A 25,961-nucleotide genomic window follows, 5' to 3' on the forward strand; every position below is an offset into this window, starting at 1 on the left:
ACTAATGTGTTTTTCGTATATTTTATGAAAAGTATGTGGGTTGTGTCGCAATTTCTACGGCATTGGCGCAGCAAAATGTCTAGGTGGGGTAGGTTGTAACGGACACGCCCAGAGGGCAAAAGACGTAACACCTTCCTCGTCGGTTGCTTTACGGTTCATAGGAGACCATCAGCTGGTAGCCGTTAGGGACGGGTAGACAACATTAGATTGGCTAATTTGTTAATCGCTTTTCTCTGCCCACAGCCAACAACAAGCTTTAAGTTCTATAATTCGAATTATGTTGTAACCATATGCTTTACCTGCTTTAGCTTAAGCCAGAAAGTCGGCTCGTTGTTTTACATGCATGATGTTATGTTTGTTCTCGACCATTTTCAGCAAGTACACGGTAACCGTGGTGGAAAGTTTAAGTCAGTCTCAATATCATTCAACATAAATCAACATACCCATTTGAAATGCCCATACTTTGACCACGATGTATTAAATCATACATAGATCTACGAAGAAGATACAGTTAATTCTTTACGCACATTAGTACGGTATGTACAGCTATGATCATATTCTTATTAGACCTAGTTTGCCGTGCTACTTCCAACTATATACGACCATGTTATCAAAAAAAAATCCATAGGCGTTGCTTTTAGGCAGCATTAATAATAATAGTTCTTATAGAATTATTTCACTGAATATAATAAAAATAACTAAAGTTATTTTTGTTGCAATACGTGACCGGTTTATTCTGATGAAACCCGTTATGTCCTAAGCTACCACTTCTACTTAACCGTTCAGGTCTGAACATGTCATCTGCCTCACTCAATAGTGATAACAGCATATTTTGGTATTTTTCCAATACGTATGTGTTATTAAAATGGATTAAAGTTGTTATATAAAAAAAAAAGGTTTGTCTAAAAAAATGACGTAAAGTCTACCGCGAGATTAAATAAGACTGTACAAAAATTTAAAAAACATTAATCCAATTAGAAGGAGGATAACGTACTTCTTATGACAGCTTCATCTAGTTTCAAGATACAAATTATTGAAAAGTGATAACCTTATTTTGAATTTGGAGTGAATCAGACCGTGTATACCGGGGGCGACAACAATGATCAGGATAAACATTGCCGGATTAAATGTAACTGTGTTCACGCTGCCGTGAGTTCAAGCGAGAGAGCTCCGTGAGTTAAACGATGACGGCGAGCTCTGTCAAAAACGTAGCATCATCGTGCATATCTTCTCTGCGCAAAAGAAGTCTCAAAACTATGATCAGTCACCTAGCACCAAGAAATTAGCTTAAAAATTATATATACAATACATAGGTTTTATTACTATTACACAGAGATTATTTACACTCCGTCAGCATGCAATATATGTACGAGTATGAAAATAATTCGGTTTGTTGTGTTAGTTTGTGTAAGCGCTCTGGGAGAGCTCATAGTAGTAACCCATAGCAACCAAAACGAAGTCACAGTACTATAATCGTATAGAGAATGTTGCCAAGGATAATAGAAAATATATAATTTTTCGACCCTCGTTCCTACCTAATAAGTTCTAATAGCCATGTCTAACATTAACTGATTTTGTACACATCACACAATTGCTCTTATGCTATCTTATAACATTTGAATAGTCGATAAAGATTTCGGAGTATTTTGAATCTCATCGTGAACGCCCTTTGAGATTCAACCGAATCTAGTTACCCAAACGTCGGTGGTACTTTGACGAATATACCCCTACTATTCATCGGAGCTCCAACAATTAATTATCATTGAGCTCGAAAGGCTCAACAACATAATCATAGGCATGTAAGCTACAAAGTTTATTCGTCCTTTAGAGTACTGTATATACACACATTTTCTGTCTAAAAAGATATCGTACTTCTAATTGTTCTTTGTCCTACTGTAGCTTTGGAACCATGATTAAATGCTTTACATGTATGCCTGAACTTCGTGCTAATACACGTGCGTATCGTTACAAAATAATTAAATATAGAAATAGAAACTGAAGGGAAAACGCTTCCATTTATGATGCAGTTACTATAACACCTAATGCAGCTTAGTTGTCTCGATCTTGTGGTCAAGTCGATCCGGTCCAGATAACATTTATTTTGAGGCCTAGACTTATTAGAGAAGTTTGTAGTACAGGCCATCCCTTATACAAAACAAAGAAATGGGATGTCTTTCGAATTAATATGTAGACATGCATGGGTACATTCGTAAGCTATTAGTCATTACTTTTTTTATTTTTCCTTTGCCGTTTTCTATAGTCTGATCCGTCCGAAGATGATGAACTGCATTCTTCGTCGGATGATAGGGAATCACTTCTGGAGCTGCCACTACTACCTTCAGAATCGGGATCTGATTCCGAGTTATCCGAAGACGAAGACGAACTCGAGGTTCCTGAGGTCGACGAGGATGATGATGAACTCGAAGAGGATGAAGTCGACGGCGACCTTCGGCGACGTTTCATGCCCTTACGCTCAGCTTTCCTATAATTTCTGTGCTTTTTACGATGCTCACCACTTTTCTCCATAGACTTTTGTAGCTTCCTATAAAAAGAGTCGGACTCTTCGTTCTTATGGCGCCGAGAAACATAAACCTACATAATTAAATCAAATGCCGAAGTTATTGGCAACATCTGTAAGGTGACAACTGATTAAAGTTCTGATGCTCAAAGGATGAGAGATCACAGTTAACCCCCTCGGCCATTTGCCTAACATAGCAGGCGACAAAATGACAAAACCTATTAAAACAAGAGTCAATTGTTGTAGTTGTCGAATTCAATGGCTTGCTGCCCGAATTAAGCTTTCGTCCTCTTGATTTCGCGCTACTGCTTACAGATTTGCAAATCTAAATTCTAACTTACTGTTGTTCGATGACCTTGGCAAGCTTTGCTTCCTTTTCCGCTTTTCGTAGGCGCTGAGTGCGTGTGTCTCTTTTAAGATACTTACGCTTCCCGCGACATTCGTATGTCCAATGGCCCATGCCGAGACATCTTTGGCACCGTACCGATTCCTTGTTTACCCTACGCAGTGGCGCCATCACCAAATCGGGGCAGGTGCAGTTGGATAAAAGACGATTACCGAGAGCAAACCAACAAAACAAGCATACAGACAGATATTGGTGACCCGGCAGGAGACCATCTTGAGGATTTCTTGTTCTGCTTTTAGAGTAACTAATATGTATTGAGAGTAATTCATTTAATTCTGCTAATGCAACGCTATTCATTCAATGTCAACAGAAGAAACCGGCCTAACCGGAAAAAGGTTGAAATAGGAATAGGGCTCAACTAGAAGACCTTGTCCACAGCCTGTAGTCGGTATAGATGCCACATGACTAAGATAATATGCATCTTAAAACTACAGAGTTTTACCTTCGGTACACGGCCTCGATACGAGTTGTTTTCACGTATGTTTCTAGACTTGTTAAAAGAACTAATCGATTTAGCCAAGCATATGTTAGCATAAAACCAAGGCAAAAATGAGAACACCCAATGTATTGCAATGAATTTTCTTTATATTATTATCATAAATGATTAGAGCATAGTTCATCCGCAGAAAGATCTGTCGATTTTACTGTCTAGATACTTTAGTGGTGGTAATAGTATTATACACATTATTAACAACAGATTAATCAACGTTGCAGGGATAAGGTTACTGCAGGAGCTATTGTCGATCCCATCGAGGGGCACAAAATACAATCTGTTTTAACGGTTTCTCATAGTTAGCGACGATGTCTATCTCACCATCGACCGTTTATCCGCCATACTTTGCAGACGTTTACTTAACGTGTTTCCTTTAAAGTCACCCAATTCCTTTTACGTCACTTTTTCGACGCGAACTATCATTCACTATATTACTATATATAGTTGCCTTACTTTGCATGTTGCTTGCACTCATTTATATTGGCCGATTGCGTCATTCCCAAACATACGCACTCAAGTCAACACAACACTCAAACGATTGCCTATCGTATTGGACATACTAGCCGAAGGAAACAAACGGAATAAAACTGTTACTGTACGTCTAGAACCGGGCAGGATAAAGGGGCTTACAAAAAATGATCACTACTCATCGTAAGTCCACCCAACTGTTTGTTTACTAAAACAGCGGTTGCCCTAATAATCTCTAACATTTCTCCTACCTACCATTCATCTATCTTTCTCTCTTATTTTCCAATTACTAGCTTCAAAAAACAAAACTTTGGCAAACAGGCAACGAATCTACTTGAATATGATAATACATATTGAAAACAGTGGTCAGCCGCCAAGCAATCCCGGTGGGCTTGGAAAAATTTAATTGTACTAATATGATCATAACTTAATATAGCAAGCGCCGCCTTCTCACAAAGTAAACGTAAAGTTGTTTGTTTGTTTTTTTGCTATCTGGATTTGCTTTTAGGATAAACTGTCAGGGATTGTCAGGGTGGAATTTCGATCACCGAGAAACTCAATCCTCTTATCCTGGTATTAGATAATATAAGGAAGCAACATAGGTTAACAGAAGAGAAGCTATTCGAACGCACTTTATATTAACGTTTGTTGGTTCAGTTATGTGACTGGACCCCTCCGGCTTAACCTACCTCGTGCCTTCAACCAAATTCCTAAAAGGTTGAAGGTTGATTAGACGGAAAGTAAGTTTACTCTGCAGGCGGAGTTATTATTTAAAATAAATACATTACCCTCTACTAGAATATTTTCAAACTCAAATTTTAAAACTGTTGAGAAACACTTCTGCTGTCAAGATGGGTCGTGCAAAACGACGCCAGAAAAACCTAACCGGTGGTTCTGTATAACTCAAATTATCGATGTCACCCAAAAAATCGCTATAAAGCCCTTTGTCATGCAGAAGTTGCCCACTTGTCTTCAAGCAAATCTACGTATAGTAGTAGAGCAAAACACCGAGCGTCGGGTCGAACAACTTCCGAGTTTCGTGTCGCGCGCTGGTTGTGCTCATTCAAAGCACTAACGTATTTGAGCAGCTGTGCAAACGTGTCAGGTAGCTAATTCAGAGTACATTTCTTTTCGTAAACAATGCAAAATGGAAACTGTTATCACTCGATTTGCGCCATTTGGGTTACCCGAACCCCTTCTTAGATATCACAATATCTATCACTACCTAGTCAAAGTGCAAAACATTCCCGCTTTAGTCAGATCCTCTAACGTGTTTCGCGTTTCACAATCAATTTCCTGTAAAACTTCGGCAAATTGCTTCTCGCCAATTTTTGCTGCCAATGAACGCATCTGATGCAGGAGAAAGTCCGAGAGGACAATGGTGTGGGCTACGTCGCGTTTGATAATCTCAAACATGCGAGCACTATGTCGACTCGCTGTGTCAAATTCCAACTCTGTCCAGGCGTTTTCTGTAGCATCCTCTGGGATGAGAAGAAGGTCAACTAAAGCTGACCCCGACGTTCCTGGGCTTCCCGACGAGGTTTGGTCGTCACCTTCACCGCGAGTCGCCGGCTCGACGATATCGTTAAGGAGTTCAGATACCGCTAAAGCAATTGCGCATACTTTGTTGTACATCACAGGGCTCCAATGATCAACTAACAGTCGCAACAGAGTTATTGCCATTAGTTTTTGAATCTGGACGACTGTTACCGATGACATCTTCTTAAGCCACCAATCGAGAACGACCTTCATTTCGCCATCGATGTCGATCGGTGCTTGGGGTTGTTGCCGAGTGATCGCTTGATCGCCGTGAGCGTGGGCATTGTTGTTGGCACTAGCAGTTAGGGCCGCACGGTCAGCTAAGACACGCATAGCTATCGGTTCGGCGAACAGCAAGAGACGACACCAGATCGAAAATGACGTGTTAGTCAGCTCTCGGATGTATGCATCAGCCGTAATCTCGTCGAGGACAAAGCCAAGCAGTCGATAGAAGATTTGGCCAGCTTCAGCAGGTGCCACTCGGATAGCCATGTCGACAATCTTTAAAATGAAGGTGCAGCCTTGTACACTCAATTCCTGATATGCGTTTCCCAGCGTTTCCGTTAACTTGTCGGGAAAAAGAGTGAGGAATCTCATCTTAAACAGTACAATATACATCTTTGTTACGTTTGTTATTGGCTCGAGATGTTCGGAGCCCAATTCAAGAATCGGCGGGATGAATTTGGCTAATGCCAACAGGTCATCGTTTTCTTCTGGGGATTGTTCGAGAACTGCGCGCCACAAATCAAGCGCGTCCTCCATGAGGGTAACATGTTGTGGCTCCTCAACGTTGACGCTGTGCTCAATAATCTTCAGTGTGAATGGATACATATGTACACTATCAGGACCCATGGCGTCAACGGCGCGAACAAGCACACCGACGACAGCTGCTCGTAAAAGGTTGTGTTCCTCCGCTTGATCCCACAGTGGTGGTAAGAATGTGACGAGTTCCGGAATGAAGGGTTGACATGCGTCACCCATTCTCTCAAGAATGTAGGCCATCGTTTGTAGCACGACTAATTTGCCCTCGCATTCGGTTAAATCAACTAATAGATGAAAAGAGGCGAACATATAACGGCCCAAGAAAGGAACAAATGCTTCAGCAGAGAAGTCAAAGTGATCGACGACCGTCTTCGACGAAAGGCACGCAGACAAACGAATGACGATGTCATGCTCGCGTCCCATGAATACGGCCAACGTTTCGTATAGTGCTGGTCGCAATTCCTCGGATAACTTCACGTCGGACCATTGCGCTAGCATCCAAAGTATCGTTCGATGAACGATCAGATAGTTTTTGTGGTTCACCTTCAGCTCGGGGATGAGCTGTTGCAAAAACCACTTATCAAAGTCGACTTCGTCGTAGAGGTTATACGAAGCCAAACCTACAGCAGTGTATATGGCTTGTCGCCGTTGAGCTTCTTCATACGTTGGCTCGACCATTAACGGCTGGAGTTGAGTAACGAGATTTTTTACGATTGGCATGACGATTGGACGAAACACCGAAAACACGGTGAGGAACAGGCTTTCGATGCACGGCCGAATTGAATATTTCCATAGATCGCCCCCCTGTTGCGTGGCATAATTTTCCGGATCAGTTGCCCACCGTTCCAGTTCATCAGTCGAAATAGGGAAAAAATCAAATATCAGGCGCTGGATGAATTCGGCAACTACCTCGACCTTGAAAAATTGGACGACAAGATCGTTCGATGAAACCGAGCCCGGTGCATATTTTGCAACTATTGCCGGATCTTCTTCACTCTTCTTGCCACGATAAAATGGCTCGTCAATGCATGCCTTGAGAAGGTTGAAGGCGTTAACGAGACATCGTTCAAACATCACATTCCGCCAGTCCTTATTGAAGGCAAACTGAAGTGCAAGTTCAAACGAATTTTTTACGTAGGGAACATAAGCCATAGAGTGTGTCTTTTGAACCTCGAGGAGGATCTTTGAACACTGCAGGCACCACTTCGTCAATACCGTCGCGAGCGGTTCTGCTTGACAGTAGTGCGCTCGGTATTTCAGCATCGTCAGAAGCCAGTCGAACAAATCTGCAAAACAGTCGGCCAGCCGCTGCTCAAGGCCGTTTTTACTGCCGTGAACAAGAAGAAGCTTGATACTCTTCAAAGACAGCAGAGACCTCTGAATCATAAGGATATTGGAATTATCCATCACAAATGCCTGTGTTGTAGCTTTCCAACAACCGATAATCGGGTCGTAGATTTGAATTGAAAGATCGTAGAACATATGTCGATCGTGTAGCATTCGCTTGGTCGTTAACGTTTTGACGACGTGGTATAATGCTAACGACGCTTGGTAACCTGCCGGTGAATCCAAGTTCGACATTAAAAACGGAACCAGCGGTTGCCAGTCTGTTGGGACGTCGTAACGAGCTATTTTAGCGATAACTAGAGATACCTGTAACGCTAACTGTTGGTTGAGCTCCATGGTAATTGCCTGAAGGAGCATGTTTCTAATAGCACTCTTCTCTTCCTCACCAATGCCACCAGGGGCATTTCGACGCCAGTATTTGTTGGTGCCATTTTTCAGACAGACAACAGCCATCCACCGAATTTCGTTGCTAATTTCTTTCAAAGGACTGCAGAAGATTGTCATGAGGGCATGATGATAGCCGGCCTGTACCTCATAACTGCTTAATTTAGCTTCGGCAATTTTAACGTCGGCCTGCTGCTGGGACAATGCTTGGCCCAACACAACGGTCAGCTCCTCTAAAGACACCATTTTTGGACGCCAGCTCCTCAGAAAAATCTGATATAAATACGCTTAAAGGTTCTCACTTTTGCTGCTGCTTGTTCCTACCGTTGCTTTATGATTTTGCAGTACGAGTCCCCCACACAGTCTTCTTTGGTCCTCAAACGATCAAACAGCAGCAGTAGTTGTAGAAGTATTAGTAGCCAGCCCTCCCTCGTGCAACCCGGCTTCTCCCCGTTAACTCACAATGCGTCGTGGTGTTTAGATGGAAGTTGTGCTTACTCTTTCTTCCACGGTAGAAAGTTCATCTTGTCGAAGCAGAACGCCCTCTCCAAGGCTTTTTCTAGAACTCAAGATTTCAGCTTCCAAATAAATGAGTCTGTTCGGTTTTTCCGCGGACGGTAGTAGGCACGCACGCAGTACCTAGTAGCAAAGATCTAACTACTTCAAATCACGCATACTTAGACAAATGCGCAGAAATGGCCCAACAACTTGCCGTATAAATAAATTGCAAATGCGGAATGGCACGCGCAAAATATTATGACTACAATGTATACTCTCTAAACCCAAACGTAGTGCAGCTTTGTTTATTATGATTTGATCGAAAAGACCGTGTATTTTGTTGTTTTCATCAGACGGACCTTCGCAGACGAAAACGAATATCTTTACAGAAACTTTTTTCGAGAATCAAATTGCCAATCCGCTAAACTGAGACAATAGATTCTGTTCAGTATATACTCTATAAAAGATACCAAAATACCTTTATTTGAAGTTATTGATTTCTTCAATGTGACTTTTATTAGAGATGCAGGTGTGGCGCGCCGTTTGATGAACACAAATAGCGCGAAATTTAAAGTCAAGTTTGCGTGGCTAAAATCGGATCGCTTGTCCACTTGTGCGTTCGAAGGAGGACCGTACATAAACCGGTTAAAACGTGGAAGGTGGAAATGTGGAACTCTAAACGCGATGTGTTGACTATTGTTGGCCTGGCAACATGCATTAAAGTCCTTCTTGTCTGGACTTAGTGAGTACATAGTTGTGAATGCTAATCATTCTATTTGAAAGAAATGCACTTAGAGAACTTTGAGGTGCAGCTGGGGCGTCTATTGGCCTATTAGCTGCAACAAAGAAGTTTATTTGCAAATATGCTCGTAAGTGCATACGTTAAATTAAAGTAGATTATAGAAGTAATTGCGACTAAAAAGTGCGTTATATGTAACCAGATTGAAAACTCGGCGGGTGCTTGTCTGCGCGCTGATGGACTAATAAATTTATGCAACCAAGCGACTACTAACTTTGGACTTCATTTAAACGCTGGTTTGATGAATTATTTTTATATATAAAAGATATTCCGCCTGATAGAACAAGATTAATTTTAATTTACTTAATTTCGAGGCAGCGTCTTGATGAATCAGCATAAAAGAAAATGCCAACGAATAGCAGCATCGATGATAAAAGTGAAATCTTTCTTGTATTGTGCATTCAAATTGACAGAGAGGGAAAATAAAGGGCCTGTTTTTATATTACACCTACCTGGACCCGCCGACATTCCACAAACACTGACAAGTAAATGCCGGAGCACAAAAAATAGCTGAGCATAAGATTTTGTATTTGTCTCATAGTGTAGCTAAGGGCATGATACCCAGTTTAAGTATAATTGCCCCAACGCCCAAGACTTTACTATTAGCACTGAAAACATTTAATCACATTTAATCAGAAGTGTTTGTGGACAATGCAAAATGGACGGTTTATAAATTACTGACGATAATTAGAAATAGGTCCAATCTAGAATTTATTCGAAGCACTCAAGCATATTGATTTCATTTATTGTATTTTAGAATTATACAATGAAAATACTATTAAATGTGTGATGTGAGAAGATACCTTCTTTATTACCATTTCATACTTTTCTTAACGTAAAAATAAAGTTTAACAGTTATTTAGGTATAAGCATTTTGCGATTGGTGCTCAACACTAGAAACCTACCAACTCTTTTTGTACATATGTCGCTACAAGAATAAGTTTGAGCAAGGTGACTGATCCCTAAATAAAGCTAATATTTCTATTATTAAAGATATTGATTCGATGGCGTTTCAATGATGTGAAATTTAATAGCCATGTGATTTTGTTTAAATAGGCGAATTTCTAAAAAAAAATGAGTAAACAGCCAGATTGGCCGTCGGTCGTACGTTTAATGCAAAACACGTTTAAGAAGAGTAAGAATAACCGAAGCCGCAATAACATATCTGAAACATGTAAAATTAAAATTCACAGTAAATGTTTGATGTTCTTTCGCCTGATATGAAGCCCCCTAGTGACCATTATAATCTAGAAACCATCATCAAAATCCATACTTCGATTGTTGAAATAGCGGTGTCCGTACTGCAGATTTTCATTTTATATTATATGACATAAATTGTTAATCATTAAAATAATAGACCGCGCATATGTATTTTATACACAGAAATTTCATGAGTTTGTTTTTGGTATCTTAAAATGGCAGTGTGAAAGTTTAGTGGCCTTTTATTTTAATGTACTGTATCTAAATGGAAGTGGAATTCATTGTCTTCTCTGAGGTCTTATTTTGGATGTATTAACGATGTACGTTATATGTCTTGAATATATGAGTTGATGCAATTTAACATAGCTATCCAAAAGGGCTGCTATCGAATCGCTGTTATATATATATATATATATATATCTTATATTTATTGAGGACGTGAGAAAAATCTAAAATATATTCGTCCAAATAATAAGATAAGAATATAAATGTTTACGCTAATTATAAATATAATGAAGTGTCCGGTAATCTCTGTTCTACTCAGTAGGTGATCAAATTAATTTTTTCTTTAATTAATTAAAACTGTGCCTCCAAAGTTTCACTCAACTTCCATAAGAGGCATAAGTGGCATCTTATCATGCCTTTCCGAAAGCCTTCGGAAGTTACAATCCGTAACTTTAAATATGTTAAACGAACTTAGTTTCTATTGAAGTTGATTCAATCGAATTTTATGACATACTCAGTTTTCATTTTTATTGCCAGCAAAAGCTTTGGGGTAATAAAAATTGCTTGTTCACTTGAAAAATGCTACGTATATAATAAAAACCACTCTTGACCCACAAATAACCTGTGTGTACGCGAATTTCTGCAGTATTTTACTCATATTGCCTATTAATCTCAGTACATTGGTTAATGCAGTTTGCGGTGCAACTTATTAATTCGAAGTTATTTACTTACCTTTAATATCGGCTCTGCACGTTGGTCAGTTATGTTTGTACTGTGAGATATAATTCAATCTTTGCTGGACCCATTAAAAAAAATCCGTATATTTCTTCTATGTATTTCAGTCGTTCGACAGATTTCGAAGTACACAGAAATTGGTTGGCCATAACCTATAGTCGTCCGATCAATGAATGGTATATCGAGGTGAGTTTACCGGCACGGCTAAACTGAAGAAAAAGACCCACTCGAAATTCTGATCTTATAGATATTAACTGCGAAACAGATACCCGCCGATTGGCCTACAATACAAGAAATGTTGAAAAATGTATATATTCCATTGACCATAAATCAACTTGACATAACTATCGTTTTTTCTTGATATACTTTTGCAGTTAAAAAAAAAAACCTGTAATCACACTAAAAGGATTGTTCCAGGTAACATATTATATCATTCTAATTCGTTTCCAAATATTACTTGTGATACCACAGTATTAAGAAAACCTAACGAAGTGATATCTTGTTACTTTTTAATACAGGATAGTTCACAATGGACGCTCGATTATCCTCCATTGTTTGCTTGGCTCGAATGGCTACTGTCTCAAGTGGCGGTCCTGGTGGATCCGGAAATAGTGAAAATAGAAAATGAAAATTATGCTAGCGATCGTTGCGTTATTTTCCAGAGATTTAGTGTCATCTGTACAGATATTGTCCTCATCTATGCCGCGGTCGTGTAAGTGGAAATTTAATTGTGTGGAAAAACTTCGAACTGAAATAAAAAATAGAGAGGCACATATTTTGAATGATGGACAGCATTCCCACGCATCGCTAAAGAGGGAAAACGCGCAAATATTTTCTAAGCTCAGTTGCTTAATTAATTATTCCAGTTGGCACGGCATCCTGTATCCGCAAACTCGTGGTCTTCCTATTCTATTCCAGCCACTGGTTCTTGTAGGCCTGATCCTGAACCCGGGATTGCTCATTGTAGATCATATCCACTTCCAATATAATGGAATCCTCACCGGCATTATGCTATTGGCAATCGCCAGAACCTATCAGGTATGTTCTGTGTTTCTATATTCTAAGATTCATTGTCATTTATTATAATGTGCAGATACAGCTTAACGTATAGCGCTTTGACAATAAATGAAATTTTTGTAACAATTCATTTTGTTATTTTTAATACGATAAAGGCACAAATAAAAATCGACATGCAAGTGGTTTCTCGCATCTGCCCCCCTTCCCCGTAATTCTTACGAATAATATGTTTATTACCATAAATAATCATCATCATTCGTATGATATTCTTTAGGGCTCGGTGTGGTGGGGGGCGTTGTGGTTCAGCATATTGCTGAACATGAAGCACATTTATGCCTATATTGCTCCACCGTTCTTCGTTTACCTGCTCAGCTCGTATGTCCTGGCGAAGCCATTTTCGGTATCGCGCATTGCGTATCGTCTGGCACACCTTGGTACCGTTGTGTTAACCGTATTCACTGTCTCGTTTCTGCCCTTCATGCTTCACGTATGTGAAATCGTATTATTGTAGAATGGAAAGTAAGAATGCGATGTTATTAAAAACGTCTGAAGGTGTATTAAAGGCTCTTCCTGAAGTTAAGCTACTTTGTGAAAAACTAAGCGAAGTTTGATGCCTTTGATGATAACTTTCTACGAGTCCTGTTGAGTTTTTTTTTTTTAGGAATTAATGTAGGTAAAAGTGTGCTCCAAATGAAATGAAATAGAAAATACCGAGCCAGTGTTGTTAGGAGATCTAACAAAGCTTCTTTTAAAACACCAGTAATAGGTCAATATTTCAGTTTGCTTGACGTCACCTAAAATAACCTATCAATTCTTCCTCTCCATTTTTTCACTCCAAAAATCTAACCGCTATTTTGCTAATTACTATTAATAGGCAAAAGAGTAAACAAATTGAACGGAAGATTATTATACAAAGCATTCAGCACGGTTCATCTTCGTATAGTGCTATGTAGCCTTACAAACATATTCTTATTACACTGCAGCTACTTTTTAATGACTAAGTCGTTGTTTAATTCTAGAAAATATCCAATTTCTAAATCCTAACCTAAAAAACATTGACTCCTGATTTGTGTATAACACACAAAATATAGCATTAAAGTTCTATTACTATTCATAAAAGGTTTATTGACCTTGATTTTACCAGATTCGTAGTCCTTTAAAATCTTATATTTTAATTTTTATCACCAAGGATATGCTTATTATTTACACATTCGAATTTCATCTTACGACGACAGGGCCAGTTGAAATCAATTTTATCGCGGCTGTTCCCATTGAAACGAGGCTTGGTCCATGCTTACTGGGCCCCTAACACTTGGGCTTTGTATGCTGGGGCCGATAAGGTAAGTGAGTGATAAGATCTAAACAAGCAATAGCGTAGAAACGTCAAACACATATTCTTGCGCTCCTTTAATCAGATAATTCATCTGTGAACAGACCGCACTGTGCAAATTGAATGATGACAATAAGATCTAATTTGAATGCCTTGAATCTAAATAGGTAATGAATGTACGTTTAACTATTTTATATTCGATCATCCATTTGATACATGTCCAGTTTGTTCAACCTGTTTACTCAAAAGTATACTATAAGTGCATTTTAAACCTAATGCTTTTTGTATCTTTGAAAAACTAATAAAAATAATGACTTTTTAATTTGAGTAATGTCTTAAAGTCGCGCGGGAGAACTTATGCCGCATTAAAAAACATACTGAGAAAAGTTTTTTAACATGATCTTAAAACATTTTTTTAGGATATTACAAAAGTAAAGAGTACTGCATGTGTAGACTATAGTGAACATTCATTTGTTTCATGCCTTGCTTAATAATCCCCATTATTTTCATGTACAACAACATTGCGCTAATTGCTGGAATCACAAACTTAGCTGCTTGAGATCATAGCTACTCGTACCGGCCATCAAGTGGCACGCAGCTCCCTGACGTCGGGCCTTGTCGGCGATGCACAATTCGCAGTACTTCCGGACGTTCCTCCTGCACTCACCATAGTTGCAGCGATACTACTTATGCTGGTAAGAAGTACTACGCGTACATCCCTTTAAAGTAACGCCGTGTGGAGGAACATTTTGACTCGTAATAGAATATGTGTACGCATATCGCTTGGTTCTAGATTTTGTGATTATGGCCTCCAATAGCCTCTAAGATCGAAACTCTGAATGCAGAAATTTAACTATATTTCAGCCATCACTTATTCCATTGTTCCGCCGACCGAATCCAACGAAATTTATTCAGTCAGTCGTCCATTGTGGCCTTGTATCGTTCCTGGTGGGCTTCCACGTACACGAAAAAGGCATTCTTATCCCACTTCTCAGTCTACTTCCGCTGGCTATCATAAATCGCTCTCTGGCTGGCGTTTACGTCCTGCTGTCCGCTGTGGGACACTTCTGCTTATTTCCACTGATCATTACACGAGAAGAGACCTTTATTAAGGCAGTACTGGCCGCCTTTTACGGAATATACATTACATATGCATTAGGCTGCGTTCACAGGTATAGAATTCCGTGCCTCTGTGTACTTAATCGTACCGGTTCAAAAATATTTGTTTAACATAAAAGTTTATATTTTCTATATTTTTATAATTGATGGAAAGCTCCTTAACTTCTAAATTCAAGCGTATTAACCTCACTTCTTTCTCAAGCACCGTTTGTGTTCCTCGTATTATCCATTCAAGGATTACAAGTGGCCTATGGGGTAAGAAATTCTATATAACTATAGATTCTAATTTCCTCTTTCAGATATCAGCATCTGTCTCGATGGGGACAACTTTATCTCTTTGGCCTAGTTCCGCTGTTTATATACACCGAACTACTGGGTCATGTTTTAACACCACAATTGCCTTTCCTTCCGCTGATGGCAACATCAGTGTATTGTACTTTCGGCGTTCACGCGTGCTTCCTTCGAATACTAGTGGTTACATTTGATGAGATTAAAGAAGCCAGGCATAATTTTCGATCTAATTCCTTAAAGCTTGGTGACGGTCAAATTGACGAAACTTTAGATATACCATTAGACGCGGACAATAGAAAAACTCGTTAAATTTCTGGAAAAACGCACGTTTTGATGGAGATACATAACTCTTGTACAACTTTAACATATTCATTTCTGACCTAGAAAATATTAAAAAAGTACTGGAAAACAAAGATTCGGTGTGCTCGTTGTGTGATGCCTTAATGCAAAATTAGCGTGCAAGTTGGTTGTCTATTACATCTTGATTGTTTAAAATTTTAGCCGGGTGGACATTTTCATAAAAGATGCAGTATTTAGCAAATGTTTTTATGAAAATTTTGTCAACTTGAAAAACGTCAAGTTCACCGAATGTCAGTGTGCTTAGTGAACAGCAAAGGGTGTGAATGAAACAGTAGAAAAACTGAAACCTGTGAAGTTTTTGTATATACACACAATATTAAAACAATAATCAAATTAAATGCAATAACCATAGTCATTATTATATATATATATATATATATATATACTTACATATATAGCCCAAATATTTTAGGATCATAAAGTGAATCGAAAATGTTTAATCTTGGATGATTTTACACAAAAAATAGATTCGTATCTGAAGCCTAAAGACTTAAAAACTATACCCTAGGGATAGCACTCCCGACATGTTAGATTGGAGAAAGTAAATCGCAGAGGCTTTTGCTCAAAAAAATTTATTTTGATTGTGGATAAGGTGATGATTACACTCTTAGGTACGATAGTGCTTACTAGTACTTCTGCCTAAGCGACCGTGTGAGTAGAGACAAACCTATTTTTTAATGGTCTACTTAGGTTTATATCAAACATATCTTAAGTGTGCAGAAATTGTGAATATGTCCTATATTGCCGTATCGAAGCACAAAGCACAAAGATCAATAGCCTTTGAAATACTATCAGTCTATTATTTTTTTCAAATAAAAATTTATTGAATGAAAAATAAAACTGTGTGTTAAGGCCGTATTACAACATACATTCGGCGTCCTCCTATTACTGATACTAACTTAATCTAAACAATCAACTGATAAAAACCAACGTTTCACTTTGGTGGTGGTAGTAAACTAAAAATATTTGTTTGGTATTTACTACCACAACCATCAAAATATCGAACTAGTGGATTTAGTTTTTATATGTATATATATATATAACGCACTAGGTCGTTGTTTATTCTGGACAACTTTTTTTCAGTTGTTTCTTTATTGACATCATATTTGGTCACATTTGATATGCATGTACACTTTATCGCATAAGCTAGTCTAAACTCTAAATCATAATACGATTTGGTTGTTATTTTTGTCACCAGTACCTCTATTCGTGTCGAATAGGCAGAAAACAAAGTTGGGCAGAAACACTTTCACACACATACTATGCAACATGCCCACGAAAAAATATTTCGATACGACAAATCGTGAAAAGGCTCAACTTAACACAAGCTATTGCTTATTACATAAGCAAACTGTAGTACTGAACTGGGGCAACTTTTAACAACAAAAGAAATTAGATTCCTTTGACAACTTATACATATTGACCTCAGCTGCTGATGACGCAAAGGCACATTTTACTCTATCGGCTACTGTAGTTTCACAGATATTACTAGCAAAGTTTTACTATTTTTTAGTGAACTGAACTAAAGCTTATTTTAATTGATACATTGTGCTGACACCCGTAGTCAGGTTTTGCAGAAACATTGATTTTAACGTTAATTAATACAACCTAGTTTTGGAAATTTCATAAAACAGATCGACCAAATTTGGGCAGCGTACATAGGCTGCCCAATTTTCTACTATCTAGTTTGCGATGAATTTCATCCAGCTCGTCTAATTTATTAGATTTCACAAGGAAGACCTACTGACGCGACGTTGTGTCGTCGGTAGGATAATATAGTATGAACCGCCCGACTTTTTATTCCTCCCTAGTCCACTTGCGTTGAAGTTCCTCAATAGAACTAGAGGTTCCAATGCCACAGATATTATTTCTCTGTATTCGGACGCATACTACATAATTTTGCAACACATCAACAAGGATATCTCAAAGCTATCATTAAAGAAATTAGGAAATATGTAAAATAAATTATTGCCCCTGCCGACGAAAGTGAACTACTTAAATATTGTTGGCTTCAATGCCCTCAGCAGGCGACTTCTCGAATTAAGTAATGCCAGTGGCCGGCCTGTGTGTAAATAAGTAAGGTAACAATTCATGAACATATAACAAATAAACATAATTGTGTGGTAGAGCTCAGATATATATCTGAGCTCATGAATTAGTGCTTGTGAGGTTGTTGAGGTCGTTTTCTTCAGGTCTGTTTCTCTGGATTTAACACTAATCTGCATCTAACATATAAGCTCGAATAAGTAAACTTGATAGCCTAATAAAATCTAATCGAAACGTGTACTCTAGTTTGAAAAATGTAACTTCTTGTGTTATTATAATATAGCTAAAATAAAAACTGACACTTTGCTTCAAACATCAGGTAAGTCGGCATCCCACCAAAATAAAGCAATAGAGACACGGGTGGCCGCAGCATTTTAATTTGGTCTTCCTCTACAAGAGACGAAATTCTTTGACGTATTATTGCAATATTGGAGACAGTAAAACAGGTCCCACAATCCCTGTGGTCAGAGGTTTGGTGAAACTGCGAAAATGAATAACATACTTTGTCCAGTTTGTCCGACTAAAATAAAATTACGCATTAACAAACATTGTATACACACGTTTATGCTCGCTCACATGCGTAGCTCTCATTCATCTATACTCGAATCTGAATGGCAATTTAAGTATCGCGAGTCTGAATTTTTCACGTCAGGGCGCACATATCCGTAGCATGGGTATTAAATGGCTTAAATTATGTTAACGAGAAACGGAAATACGTGGAATTCTTAGATGTGAATTTAACGAATATATGTTAAATAGCGGTGCAATATCGTACGTGGATTGCTTTTAGATGCACCTATTCAAATCGCACGTTTTTCTTCTCAGCACAGAATGAATTGCTTTGGGCTGACATTTGAAGAGAACTTCCACTGCACCAGTTTTGTAATAACTGGTGCAGTGGAAGCTCTCTTCACTTTAAACGTTATCATATATTGCTATCACATTCGTGCAAGAGGCATTTTAAATACATTCCTACGCATTTCCATGTATCTCAAACCTATGATTCCGTATGTTACTGTGTCTGAGGACGAGACTTTATCTGCCTGCTTAAATTAGTAATTTATGGACAATACAGTAAGTCGCGATTCAGACTCGAATTATATATGTATAGATTTATAAAAATTAATCTTAAAGATTATGTTTAATGCAAGGCACCGTTCTGACATTTGCTGATTAGAGGGAACACAGCATTCAATAAACTAGTTTTTGCTATCTACTAACAGGGATATGCTGACCTCATACGTCCTGAGAGAACAAGAAAACTACCCGATTTACGAACATAATACGCATATTCCAAATTCCATTTTCAATTCAAGTCAAAGAAGGAGTTGAAATCAACGAAACAAGCCATCTGCGAATAACTTTGCCTGATCGATGATAGCTGTGAAATTTATTTGTACTTCAAATTAGCCGGCGTTAATTCAAATTATATTACACCCTCACTAATGGACGTCTCAGCGCGAATTGTACGGCTGAAAAAAGGCTTCGCATTATAACTTTAGTACCTTACCGGAACACGTCATCGTGATCAGCGCTGCTCATGCTGTATCTTATCATCCGCTCACTGCGACTTGTAAAATACTTTTAGAAAATGTTTGTATACCATTATGTTCACTAGGAGAGTGAATAGATGTATGATAAAATTAATGTGGATTGTAAGTGATTACCGTTTTAACATATTTATTATCCACAATATGTCTATATATAGTATATACATTGTAAAATAATAACAATGGAATAGAAGTGGTTGTTCTTGTCACCCGATTCGAATTCCGTGGACCAAAACATGCATGTATACAAGCAAAGCTGTTCAGTAATTTCAGAAATTAGAAACCATAATGCATTATCTCTAGATGATAATCAATCTAGGACACGTTACTTATTTGTGATATCGGTCCTACGGAACCAATATCTAGCCCGGTAATCGTCGGAGCATGTGAGGAACGCTGGTTTAGTCGGAGAGTGGCAGAAGTATCTACAAAATGAAGAAAAGGTAAAAAATCCATTCAAACAATAATTTTCTAATACCGATTTAAAGAGAGAATGGCAAATGATGGGTAGTTTCTCTAGGAGACCATATTCGTAATATGACTGATGAATCTCGATTGCACGATTTTGCAGCATAGAGTTCATAAGTCTTACCTTACAGTGGAGTTATGACCAAGACTAAGAAGCTGTTGTCTTTCAGCGTTACGAGAATCCCATGAACAAAGTGAAAGTGTCTTTTCATCAGGAAACAGAATATAGTCCTCAGTGTGATTGAAAACGGTTTGTGAACAATAATCCTGTTTGCCTATGAAAATATATTTCATATAGAACATTAATACCAAATCTTTTTTAATGGTGATTTGTTTCAAGCTGTACTTATCCAACCACGATTAACTTTTAGCAGCTAAGAATGTTATTTAATCAACCTATAGATCGCTAACCACATTTAATTAATCAAGTCTATAGAAATTATTTGTATTATACACAAATCCCTTGGTAATTTTGCACTAATCACTCTCACCAATATTAATAATTCATGCCATATATACCTGTGGCACCAGCGCCTGTGTACGCGATAAGACATCGACTCATCGACAGTTCCCAAAGCTTGACTAAGGAGTCCTTTCCTGATGACAGCACATATTTCCCATTACGACTAAACTGCACCGAACAAACCTCAGCGCCTTCATGGGCTGCAGAAAATGTGCATACACACTTATTTGACACGCCGTCCCACACCTAAAACCGAAATAAATAAAAAATCCTATAAAACAGTTTAAAAAACGATTACTACGTTCAGATAGCCATTACTGCCAATACGAAGTTAATAAAACGATTTTGGATTTAAACGTTACTAACGAAATATATCAAACACGAACATACTTTGATCGCGCCATCGGCGGAACATGACGCGAACATGTGGCCGTTCTTCGCCCAACTGACCATATTTACTATTGCCGTATGCTGGTCATCGGGAACGGATGATACGAAACATTGGCTTGTGTTCATATCGTATAAACGAACAACAGGATGATTGACGGCCGCAAGCATATAGTCACCTAGTAAACAGACAAATATTAGTATGATGCAAGCAATTACGTCAGCAAGGACAAAAGTAAAGGACTCATTTTAATGCTAATCTTTATGTTTCCCATGTAAGCTGTCTGTGCGCACAATTCGTTCATAATAGCCAAAATACTTCTGGATATTCTCCATCTTCGGATCTCCTATTCTATTATATAATATTTGGATTGGTGTATATGGCTGACCAGATGGATGAAACGCCACATGGTGTACGTGCTCCGCCTCCTGAATCGTTTTGTGGGCTCGCTTAGCCGATGGTTTTGAATAGTCAAAAATTTTTATGGTATAATCACGGGACCCGGATACCAAAATCTGCTCCCTGCAAAATTGCACAGGTTTAGTCAAATGTAACGCGTCTGCAATCCTATATATATATATATATATATATATATATATATATATATATATATATAACCTGCCTAAATTTGTGTTGGTTATGTTTACCAACCTGGGATGAAACGCGAGGCATGTCACCTCTTCAATGTGGTCGTATAACGTTCGAATAACAGGATGAGTCTCCATCTGTTGTTGAATAGTATCGTTTGCTCCCTCGCCAGGCGCAGCCGCACTCTTTACAAGCATCCGTTCTACATCCAATACTTTGATCGAAGCATCCACAGAGCCTTCAAAAACAAGAAATAAATTCATCAAGTTCATAATAGGAAATAAATAGAAATAAATTTAAGCAACACTTAGTTCAACGTTTTTTTGTTCTTAAGCTCTTTCCCTTATGCTTTTGCTCTAGGCACGTATTTGTGTACGCCAGTTCCGGTATATTTAGAAATATAGCACACTACATGGAGGCACCTGTGGCGATAAGGGTTCCGTCAGCATTGAATGCTCCAGCGCGGCATTGCGCTTTATGTGATGTGACGTAGATTGTTTCATACTGGGCAGGCTCAGGTACCATTAGAGATGACTCTGTCTCAAATTCCAAATCGAGACCGGGACCCAGAGAGTACAGTTCCTGTGGGCCACAACCTGTTATTCGAAAGTTAAATTAAGACCAAGCTGAAGTTAACTGACAAGTTAATTGACTAAAGTTAATTGACGTTATGCACAATCGCCTGTATCTACTTTTTCAAAAATACCTAAATCTAGCGGAAATTATAATATTTGATATATATGTCAATGTTGGTAGTTGTAGCAGGTAGAACGCCTGCTTAAATTAATATGCAAATGGTCAAATAAAGAACAGAACCTAGTCCATAATCTACAATAATGTTAGTTTCTTCTCACCAGTGAGAAGTTGATGGCCTTTCTGATCGGCTTCAGCCTGTAGTCCGAGTCGCACAACATGTTGTAACCTGTCACTCGGAGGGCATGCTGAACTAAGTTTAACGGCTGCTACCAGCTGTACCGCTAGGTCTTGATGGCCGTCATAAAATAGTTGCGAAATAACCAGCGAATAAAGCTGGTCTCTATCTCGGATCGTTGGAGCTGCTCCGCGCTGCGGCTGAATCATCTACAACAAGGTCGATTGGTTAAGCTACTATAAAACTATAGAGTAATAGCGAATATCCTGAACTGTTGGCTTATAAGAAGATGATCAGAATGAAGCACACAGTAGTAGTGCAATATAGAGGCGCGACAATCATGTTAAAGAAAATGTTGCATTTCGGTCTGTGGATTGGCCCATTAAAGACAAGACCCTTAATACAGCTACTCCACAACATACATACACTTGTGTATATTTTCTGCAACTTTCAAATCATAAAACTGTTTGACGATTTCTCGGTAAGGGTAGGTTTTGAAAACGTCTTGTTTCGCGCTACCGACATCTACTAATGTGTTTCGCTTTCCTTCCGTTCATTTAACCAGCATTGGATATATTCTAATAAAGGTCACTATATACAGAACTATTGAAATTGCAAATTGATATATTCTTTCAGGCTAGAAAACATGCGCTATGCTCATTCGAGTGTTTATTGTAAAGCATTAAAACCTTACCTTCCTAAATTGACGAGTAAACGATTGGTAGAAACGCTAGTAGCCGGTCATGCAGCCATTCGCTTCTCTCTCCCAGATAACATCAACAAAAACACGCCGACCCACCAATTCAACCGAGGGAAGCAGCCGACGCCCAAAACGGCAAACAGCGCGAAATTTAAAGGTTTCTATAACCAAATGCGGTAGCGGCGGCGTTTTAAAAGGTCATACGGGTCTAACTAAAGGGCTTCCGGATGCATTCGATCTAGACGTAGATAATATGGTAAAGTAGAATTTAATTTCATGCAACAGGAATTTTTATCTTTTAAAGACAGCCTCATAAAATGTTTTTTTCCTTGGCAAGAGTTAAAATGAAATGGGAGCTGGTTAGTATTGCACTAATTAAAGCCTACAGGTGTAATAGTATAGCACATCTGAAACGCTAAAAACTATTTAGTTTAGGACATAAGTCTGGCCAAATAGAACTATAGCAAAAGTGTTTTTGTCAGTTTACCGACTTTAACGAATGAGTTATAGTAGAGTAGTTACTTTAAAAGAGTAGCCGGGTAGAAAAATTATAATTAAAATAAGTGAAGTTCTACCGGACAAACGTTGACCTCTTTGTTTAGATTTTATTTTTACATTTACCACTTAGGCTACTAGGCATTACTTCAGACTGCCCTTTCTGGACTTACTTGGGTTTTGGTCGAACAGACGTGTGAAGCTTTTAGGCGGTATGGTTAACGTATGCCATAGTAGCCATTTGTAAATGCTTGAATTTGAACCGGCGACGGCCACATACTTTTGGTCACCATGAGAACGTACCTAAAGAGATGCACATTAATTACACAGGACACGTCATCCTCTTTATTTTCAGTTGTATCGAATCATATTTACTAACGGATAATCAGTAAGTATGGATCGAAGTTTAACACCTGATTTAGTCTGACGCATGTAGACTGCTTTCCAGATTCGATTTATTATAACAAATAATTAGAATTTAACACCTCAATAAAAACACATCGATTTGCACTTCGCCTAAAAGACTTTACGAACTTTATATATATACATAGATTACACAGATTTGCAGGCCTTGTCCCGCGCTTGTTTTACATTGAGAGTTTCAATCAATCTGATAGCGAAAACTATATGTTAAGCACGCATTAACTATTGTCTCGTTAGCTGATTGGCTCGGTTTCTGGAATCCCCACGAAGAGAGTTTGCCGCCGGCCGACATTTGTCGAAGGTAGACGAATGAAGATGTAATAAGCATTTCATAATGATTTGTTATGTTTCCGTTGATGCACTGACTATTTTCTTGGAACGTTACCAGAGCTTAATTTTTTTTTATATCCTTCTTAATTCATAATTATGGATATTCTGTTCAATATTTTAACTTTTCTGATTAAGATTAATTAGGCATTTCTTTCAACTTTATATTCATCTTTTCAACTTTCCAAAAGACATTTATTAGTGGTTTACTTAAAGGACCAGTCGAAACGCATGTTTGCTACATTTTTATATGAATAAACTACTGAGACCAATACGTTTTTTTTCAATTTTAACCTAAAAATATCAATTTTAGGTATAGGTATATATACCTTGCATTGATTATGGTTTATCAATAGGCGTCAAGAGAAACTCTTCTTACATAAAACGTCTGCCAAGTTTTTTCCCATAGGCTCTTGGGGAAGCATTTTTCAAGAAACTTTGGTATGCAGAATTAGCATAAAAGAGAATTCCCTTCTGGAAAAAGTCTTCATACAATCGACTCCACCTTACGAGGCGCTGTATTCTGGATGATTCATCAACAGTACTAAGAAAAATTACCTCGATCCAATTACTTTAAGGGATCCACTAGAGTTAGATAAACAAATAGGCTCAGAGCTTCAAGATTACATAGATATCGGCATGAAATGTCTCGCAGACTCTGACCGTGAAGCTTTTTAAGGTGCAACAGCGAAGCTATGCACTAATGGTGAACCCTTCCGGTTTTGGGGTCTTTTCCTCACAATGAAAAGCCTTTCTTTTGCTAAAGGTAACAACGCTTTGCCCGATTGTCTCAGTTAGAATATGCAGCTTCTGCAAAATTCGCTAAAAAGGATGCGAGTCCAGCTACCGTTCCAGCCATCAGTAGGACAGGAAATCATTTTGCCTGTTAGTGTAATAAATCAATTACATCGTTTCTGATCGAATAGGTTTTAGATAAACAAAAAGAAGAGAATTTTTTTTTGGAATTATTTTATTATTATCTGTCAATCTGTAATCCATTAAGTTTTTTGGAACGCAACTTAATGGATTACAGATTAAACAGACTGGACACCAAATGAAAGAGTATAGGAACGCATTGAATAAGCCAGACTTCCGAAATTATTGCAAAAATACAAATTCATAAGGGGTAGATGGAGGAGGCGAAGGAGCAGCAGCAGTAGCAGGAAGTAAGATCATCGTACCAGAAAGAACAGATCATCCTTCCGAGCCTTCTGGTTTCATCGGGTCATAGTTATACATTTTTTTCTTTTAACTATCAATATATTGATAGTTGTAATTGAACGTAAGAAATTACTACACGTAGGTATTTTTTCCTATATTTTTATATCTAAACGTAATATATAGACACCATTATATACATATAATATTGATATTTATAGAGCTAATCAGAAGTATTTGTTGGGGTAATAACATTAAAATTTTCACAAAACGACAAATGAAAGCCTTTTTTGTGCCAATGAAATCTGTTGCTTTTTCCTATCCTCACCTAATTAATGCTTGTATCTTGTGATGAATTCATGCTAGTGATCGTACCATTTAAGCGACATTTATGTTTAAGCAGTTCCTAAATAAACAAATATAATCAATAAAACAAAATCCTGCAATTTTACATTACAGCAATAAGTCAAGTAAGCAAAGAATGAATTATCCCACAGATTAACATTAAAAAATGATAGGCTTTATTGACAGAAACATAACGACAAAAAGTGTCCCCTTGGTAGCACGTATTGTTTTTAATCAGACCACGTTTTAAATTCAGTGGTTCAACTGCCTTGAGAAAACGATCGAACTCAACTGGCTTCTGTGAAAGTAGGTTCAAGGCGCTATTAGTCAAATGGAAGTCTGGCTTCGAAAAAGTAATCGTAAAAGTAAATAAAAAATGACCGTTACACAGTTCTATTCGCCGAAATAATATCGTAATGCAGACTAGCATATACAAAACACTAATGTATATATGTATATATTATATACAGCTAAGGTCCGTCAGCATGCGTTACGTATTTTTTGAAGCTCTACCTCAAAGGCATCGTCAGCTGGGCGTACCAATCTCAAGTAAGAATTAGGTGCGGGTACTAAAAGTAATGGGACATTTAAAATTGTAGAGTTCGCTAGCGTCGCCCTCTCTGCAATAGACATCGTTGAACGTTGATT

The 25,961-nt window shown here is 38.2% G+C and overlaps 4 protein-coding genes across 9 annotated transcripts; 1 reads left to right on the forward strand and 3 right to left on the reverse strand.

Annotated features, from left to right (window-relative positions):
* Nucleotides 1-1,294: 1,294 nt before the first annotated feature.
* On the reverse strand, nucleotides 1,295-9,033 carry LOC111246645 (uncharacterized). Of its 4 annotated transcripts, none has more exons than XM_086982584.1 (3): nucleotides 8,894-9,033; nucleotides 2,860-3,018; nucleotides 1,295-2,542 (listed from the first exon to the last, which is right to left on the reverse strand). In XM_086982584.1, the coding sequence occupies exons 2-3, from the start codon at nucleotides 2,976-2,978 to the stop codon at nucleotides 2,218-2,220; spliced, it is 444 nt and encodes a 147-aa protein (XP_086838710.1). In that variant the 5' UTR covers nucleotides 2,979-3,018; nucleotides 8,894-9,033; the 3' UTR covers nucleotides 1,295-2,217. The 4 variants fall into 4 exon arrangements, with proteins under 4 accessions (XP_086838710.1, XP_022652302.1, XP_022652300.2 ...); XM_022796567.2 differs by lacking the exon at nucleotides 8,894-9,033 and adding an exon at nucleotides 8,416-8,715; XM_022796565.2 differs by lacking the exon at nucleotides 8,894-9,033 and adding an exon at nucleotides 8,242-8,715.
* Impbeta11 (importin beta11) lies at nucleotides 3,490-8,221 on the reverse strand. Its single transcript, XM_022796560.2, has one exon. The coding sequence runs from the start codon at nucleotides 8,161-8,163 to the stop codon at nucleotides 5,107-5,109; it is 3,057 nt and encodes a 1,018-aa protein (XP_022652295.1). The 5' UTR covers nucleotides 8,164-8,221; the 3' UTR covers nucleotides 3,490-5,106.
* Nucleotides 9,023-16,359, forward strand: xit (ALG6/ALG8 family glucosyltransferase xit). 3 transcript variants are annotated; one of them, XM_022796561.2, is made up of 9 exons: nucleotides 9,023-9,157; nucleotides 11,482-11,560; nucleotides 11,893-12,086; nucleotides 12,241-12,412; nucleotides 12,666-12,878; nucleotides 13,627-13,731; nucleotides 14,273-14,416; nucleotides 14,586-14,893; nucleotides 15,140-16,359. In XM_022796561.2, exons 1-9 carry the CDS (start codon nucleotides 9,081-9,083, stop codon nucleotides 15,438-15,440), a joined length of 1,593 nt encoding a protein of 530 aa, XP_022652296.1. In that variant the 5' UTR covers nucleotides 9,023-9,080; the 3' UTR covers nucleotides 15,441-16,359. The 3 variants fall into 3 exon arrangements, with proteins under 3 accessions (XP_022652296.1, XP_086838704.1, XP_086838703.1); XM_086982578.1 differs by lacking the exon at nucleotides 14,586-14,893; XM_086982577.1 differs by lacking the exon at nucleotides 13,627-13,731.
* A 184-nt stretch (nucleotides 16,360-16,543) lies between these two features.
* Nucleotides 16,544-22,719, reverse strand: CstF50 (cleavage stimulation factor subunit 1 Cst50). The gene is made up of 9 exons (XM_022796562.2): nucleotides 22,560-22,719; nucleotides 21,849-22,074; nucleotides 21,417-21,590; nucleotides 21,058-21,232; nucleotides 20,795-20,928; nucleotides 20,409-20,584; nucleotides 20,075-20,264; nucleotides 19,680-19,830; nucleotides 16,544-19,512 (listed from the first exon to the last, which is right to left on the reverse strand). Exons 2-9 carry the CDS (start codon nucleotides 22,072-22,074, stop codon nucleotides 19,413-19,415), a joined length of 1,326 nt encoding a protein of 441 aa, XP_022652297.1. The 5' UTR covers nucleotides 22,560-22,719; the 3' UTR covers nucleotides 16,544-19,412.
* Between the last annotated feature and the right edge of the window lie 3,242 nt (nucleotides 22,720-25,961).

This window comes from Varroa destructor, unplaced genomic scaffold (genome assembly GCF_002443255.2).
Source record: "Varroa destructor unplaced genomic scaffold, Vdes_3.0 BEIS01000003.1, whole genome shotgun sequence".
Classification (NCBI taxonomy): Eukaryota; Metazoa; Arthropoda; class Arachnida; order Mesostigmata; family Varroidae; genus Varroa; species Varroa destructor.

Bases quoted from the DNA above. Each gene is read 5' to 3' on its own strand.
- Impbeta11 (XM_022796560.2), bottom strand. From the start codon at position 8,163: ATGGTGTCTTTAGAGGAGCTGACCGTTGTGTTGGGCCAAGCATTGTCC.
- LOC111246645 (XM_022796567.2), bottom strand. From the start codon at position 8,441: ATGAACTTTCTACCGTGGAAGAAAGA. The intron at 3,019-8,415 runs GTAAGCACAACT...GCCACTGCGTAG, and splicing joins TTTCTACCGTGGAAGAAAGA to GGTAAACAAGGAATCGGTAC. The intron at 2,543-2,859 runs GTAAGTTAGAAT...CTCTTTTTATAG, and splicing joins GCCAAGGTCATCGAACAACA to GAAGCTACAAAAGTCTATGG.
- xit (XM_022796561.2), top strand. From the start codon at position 9,081: ATGTGGAACTCTAAACGCGATGTGTTGACTATTGTTGGCCTGGCAACA. The intron at 11,561-11,892 runs GTGAGTTTACCG...TTTTTAATACAG, and splicing joins TCAATGAATGGTATATCGAG to GATAGTTCACAATGGACGCT. The intron at 12,087-12,240 runs GTAAGTGGAAAT...TAATTATTCCAG, and splicing joins CTCATCTATGCCGCGGTCGT to TTGGCACGGCATCCTGTATC.
- CstF50 (XM_022796562.2), bottom strand. From the start codon at position 22,074: ATGATTCAGCCGCAGCGCGGAGCAGCTCCAACGATCCGAGATAGAGAC. The intron at 20,929-21,057 runs GTTGGTAAACAT...GCAATTTTGCAG, and splicing joins TGCCTCGCGTTTCATCCCAG to GGAGCAGATTTTGGTATCCG. The intron at 20,585-20,794 runs GTCAGCCATATA...TCTGTTTACTAG, and splicing joins TGTGGCGTTTCATCCATCTG to GTGACTATATGCTTGCGGCC.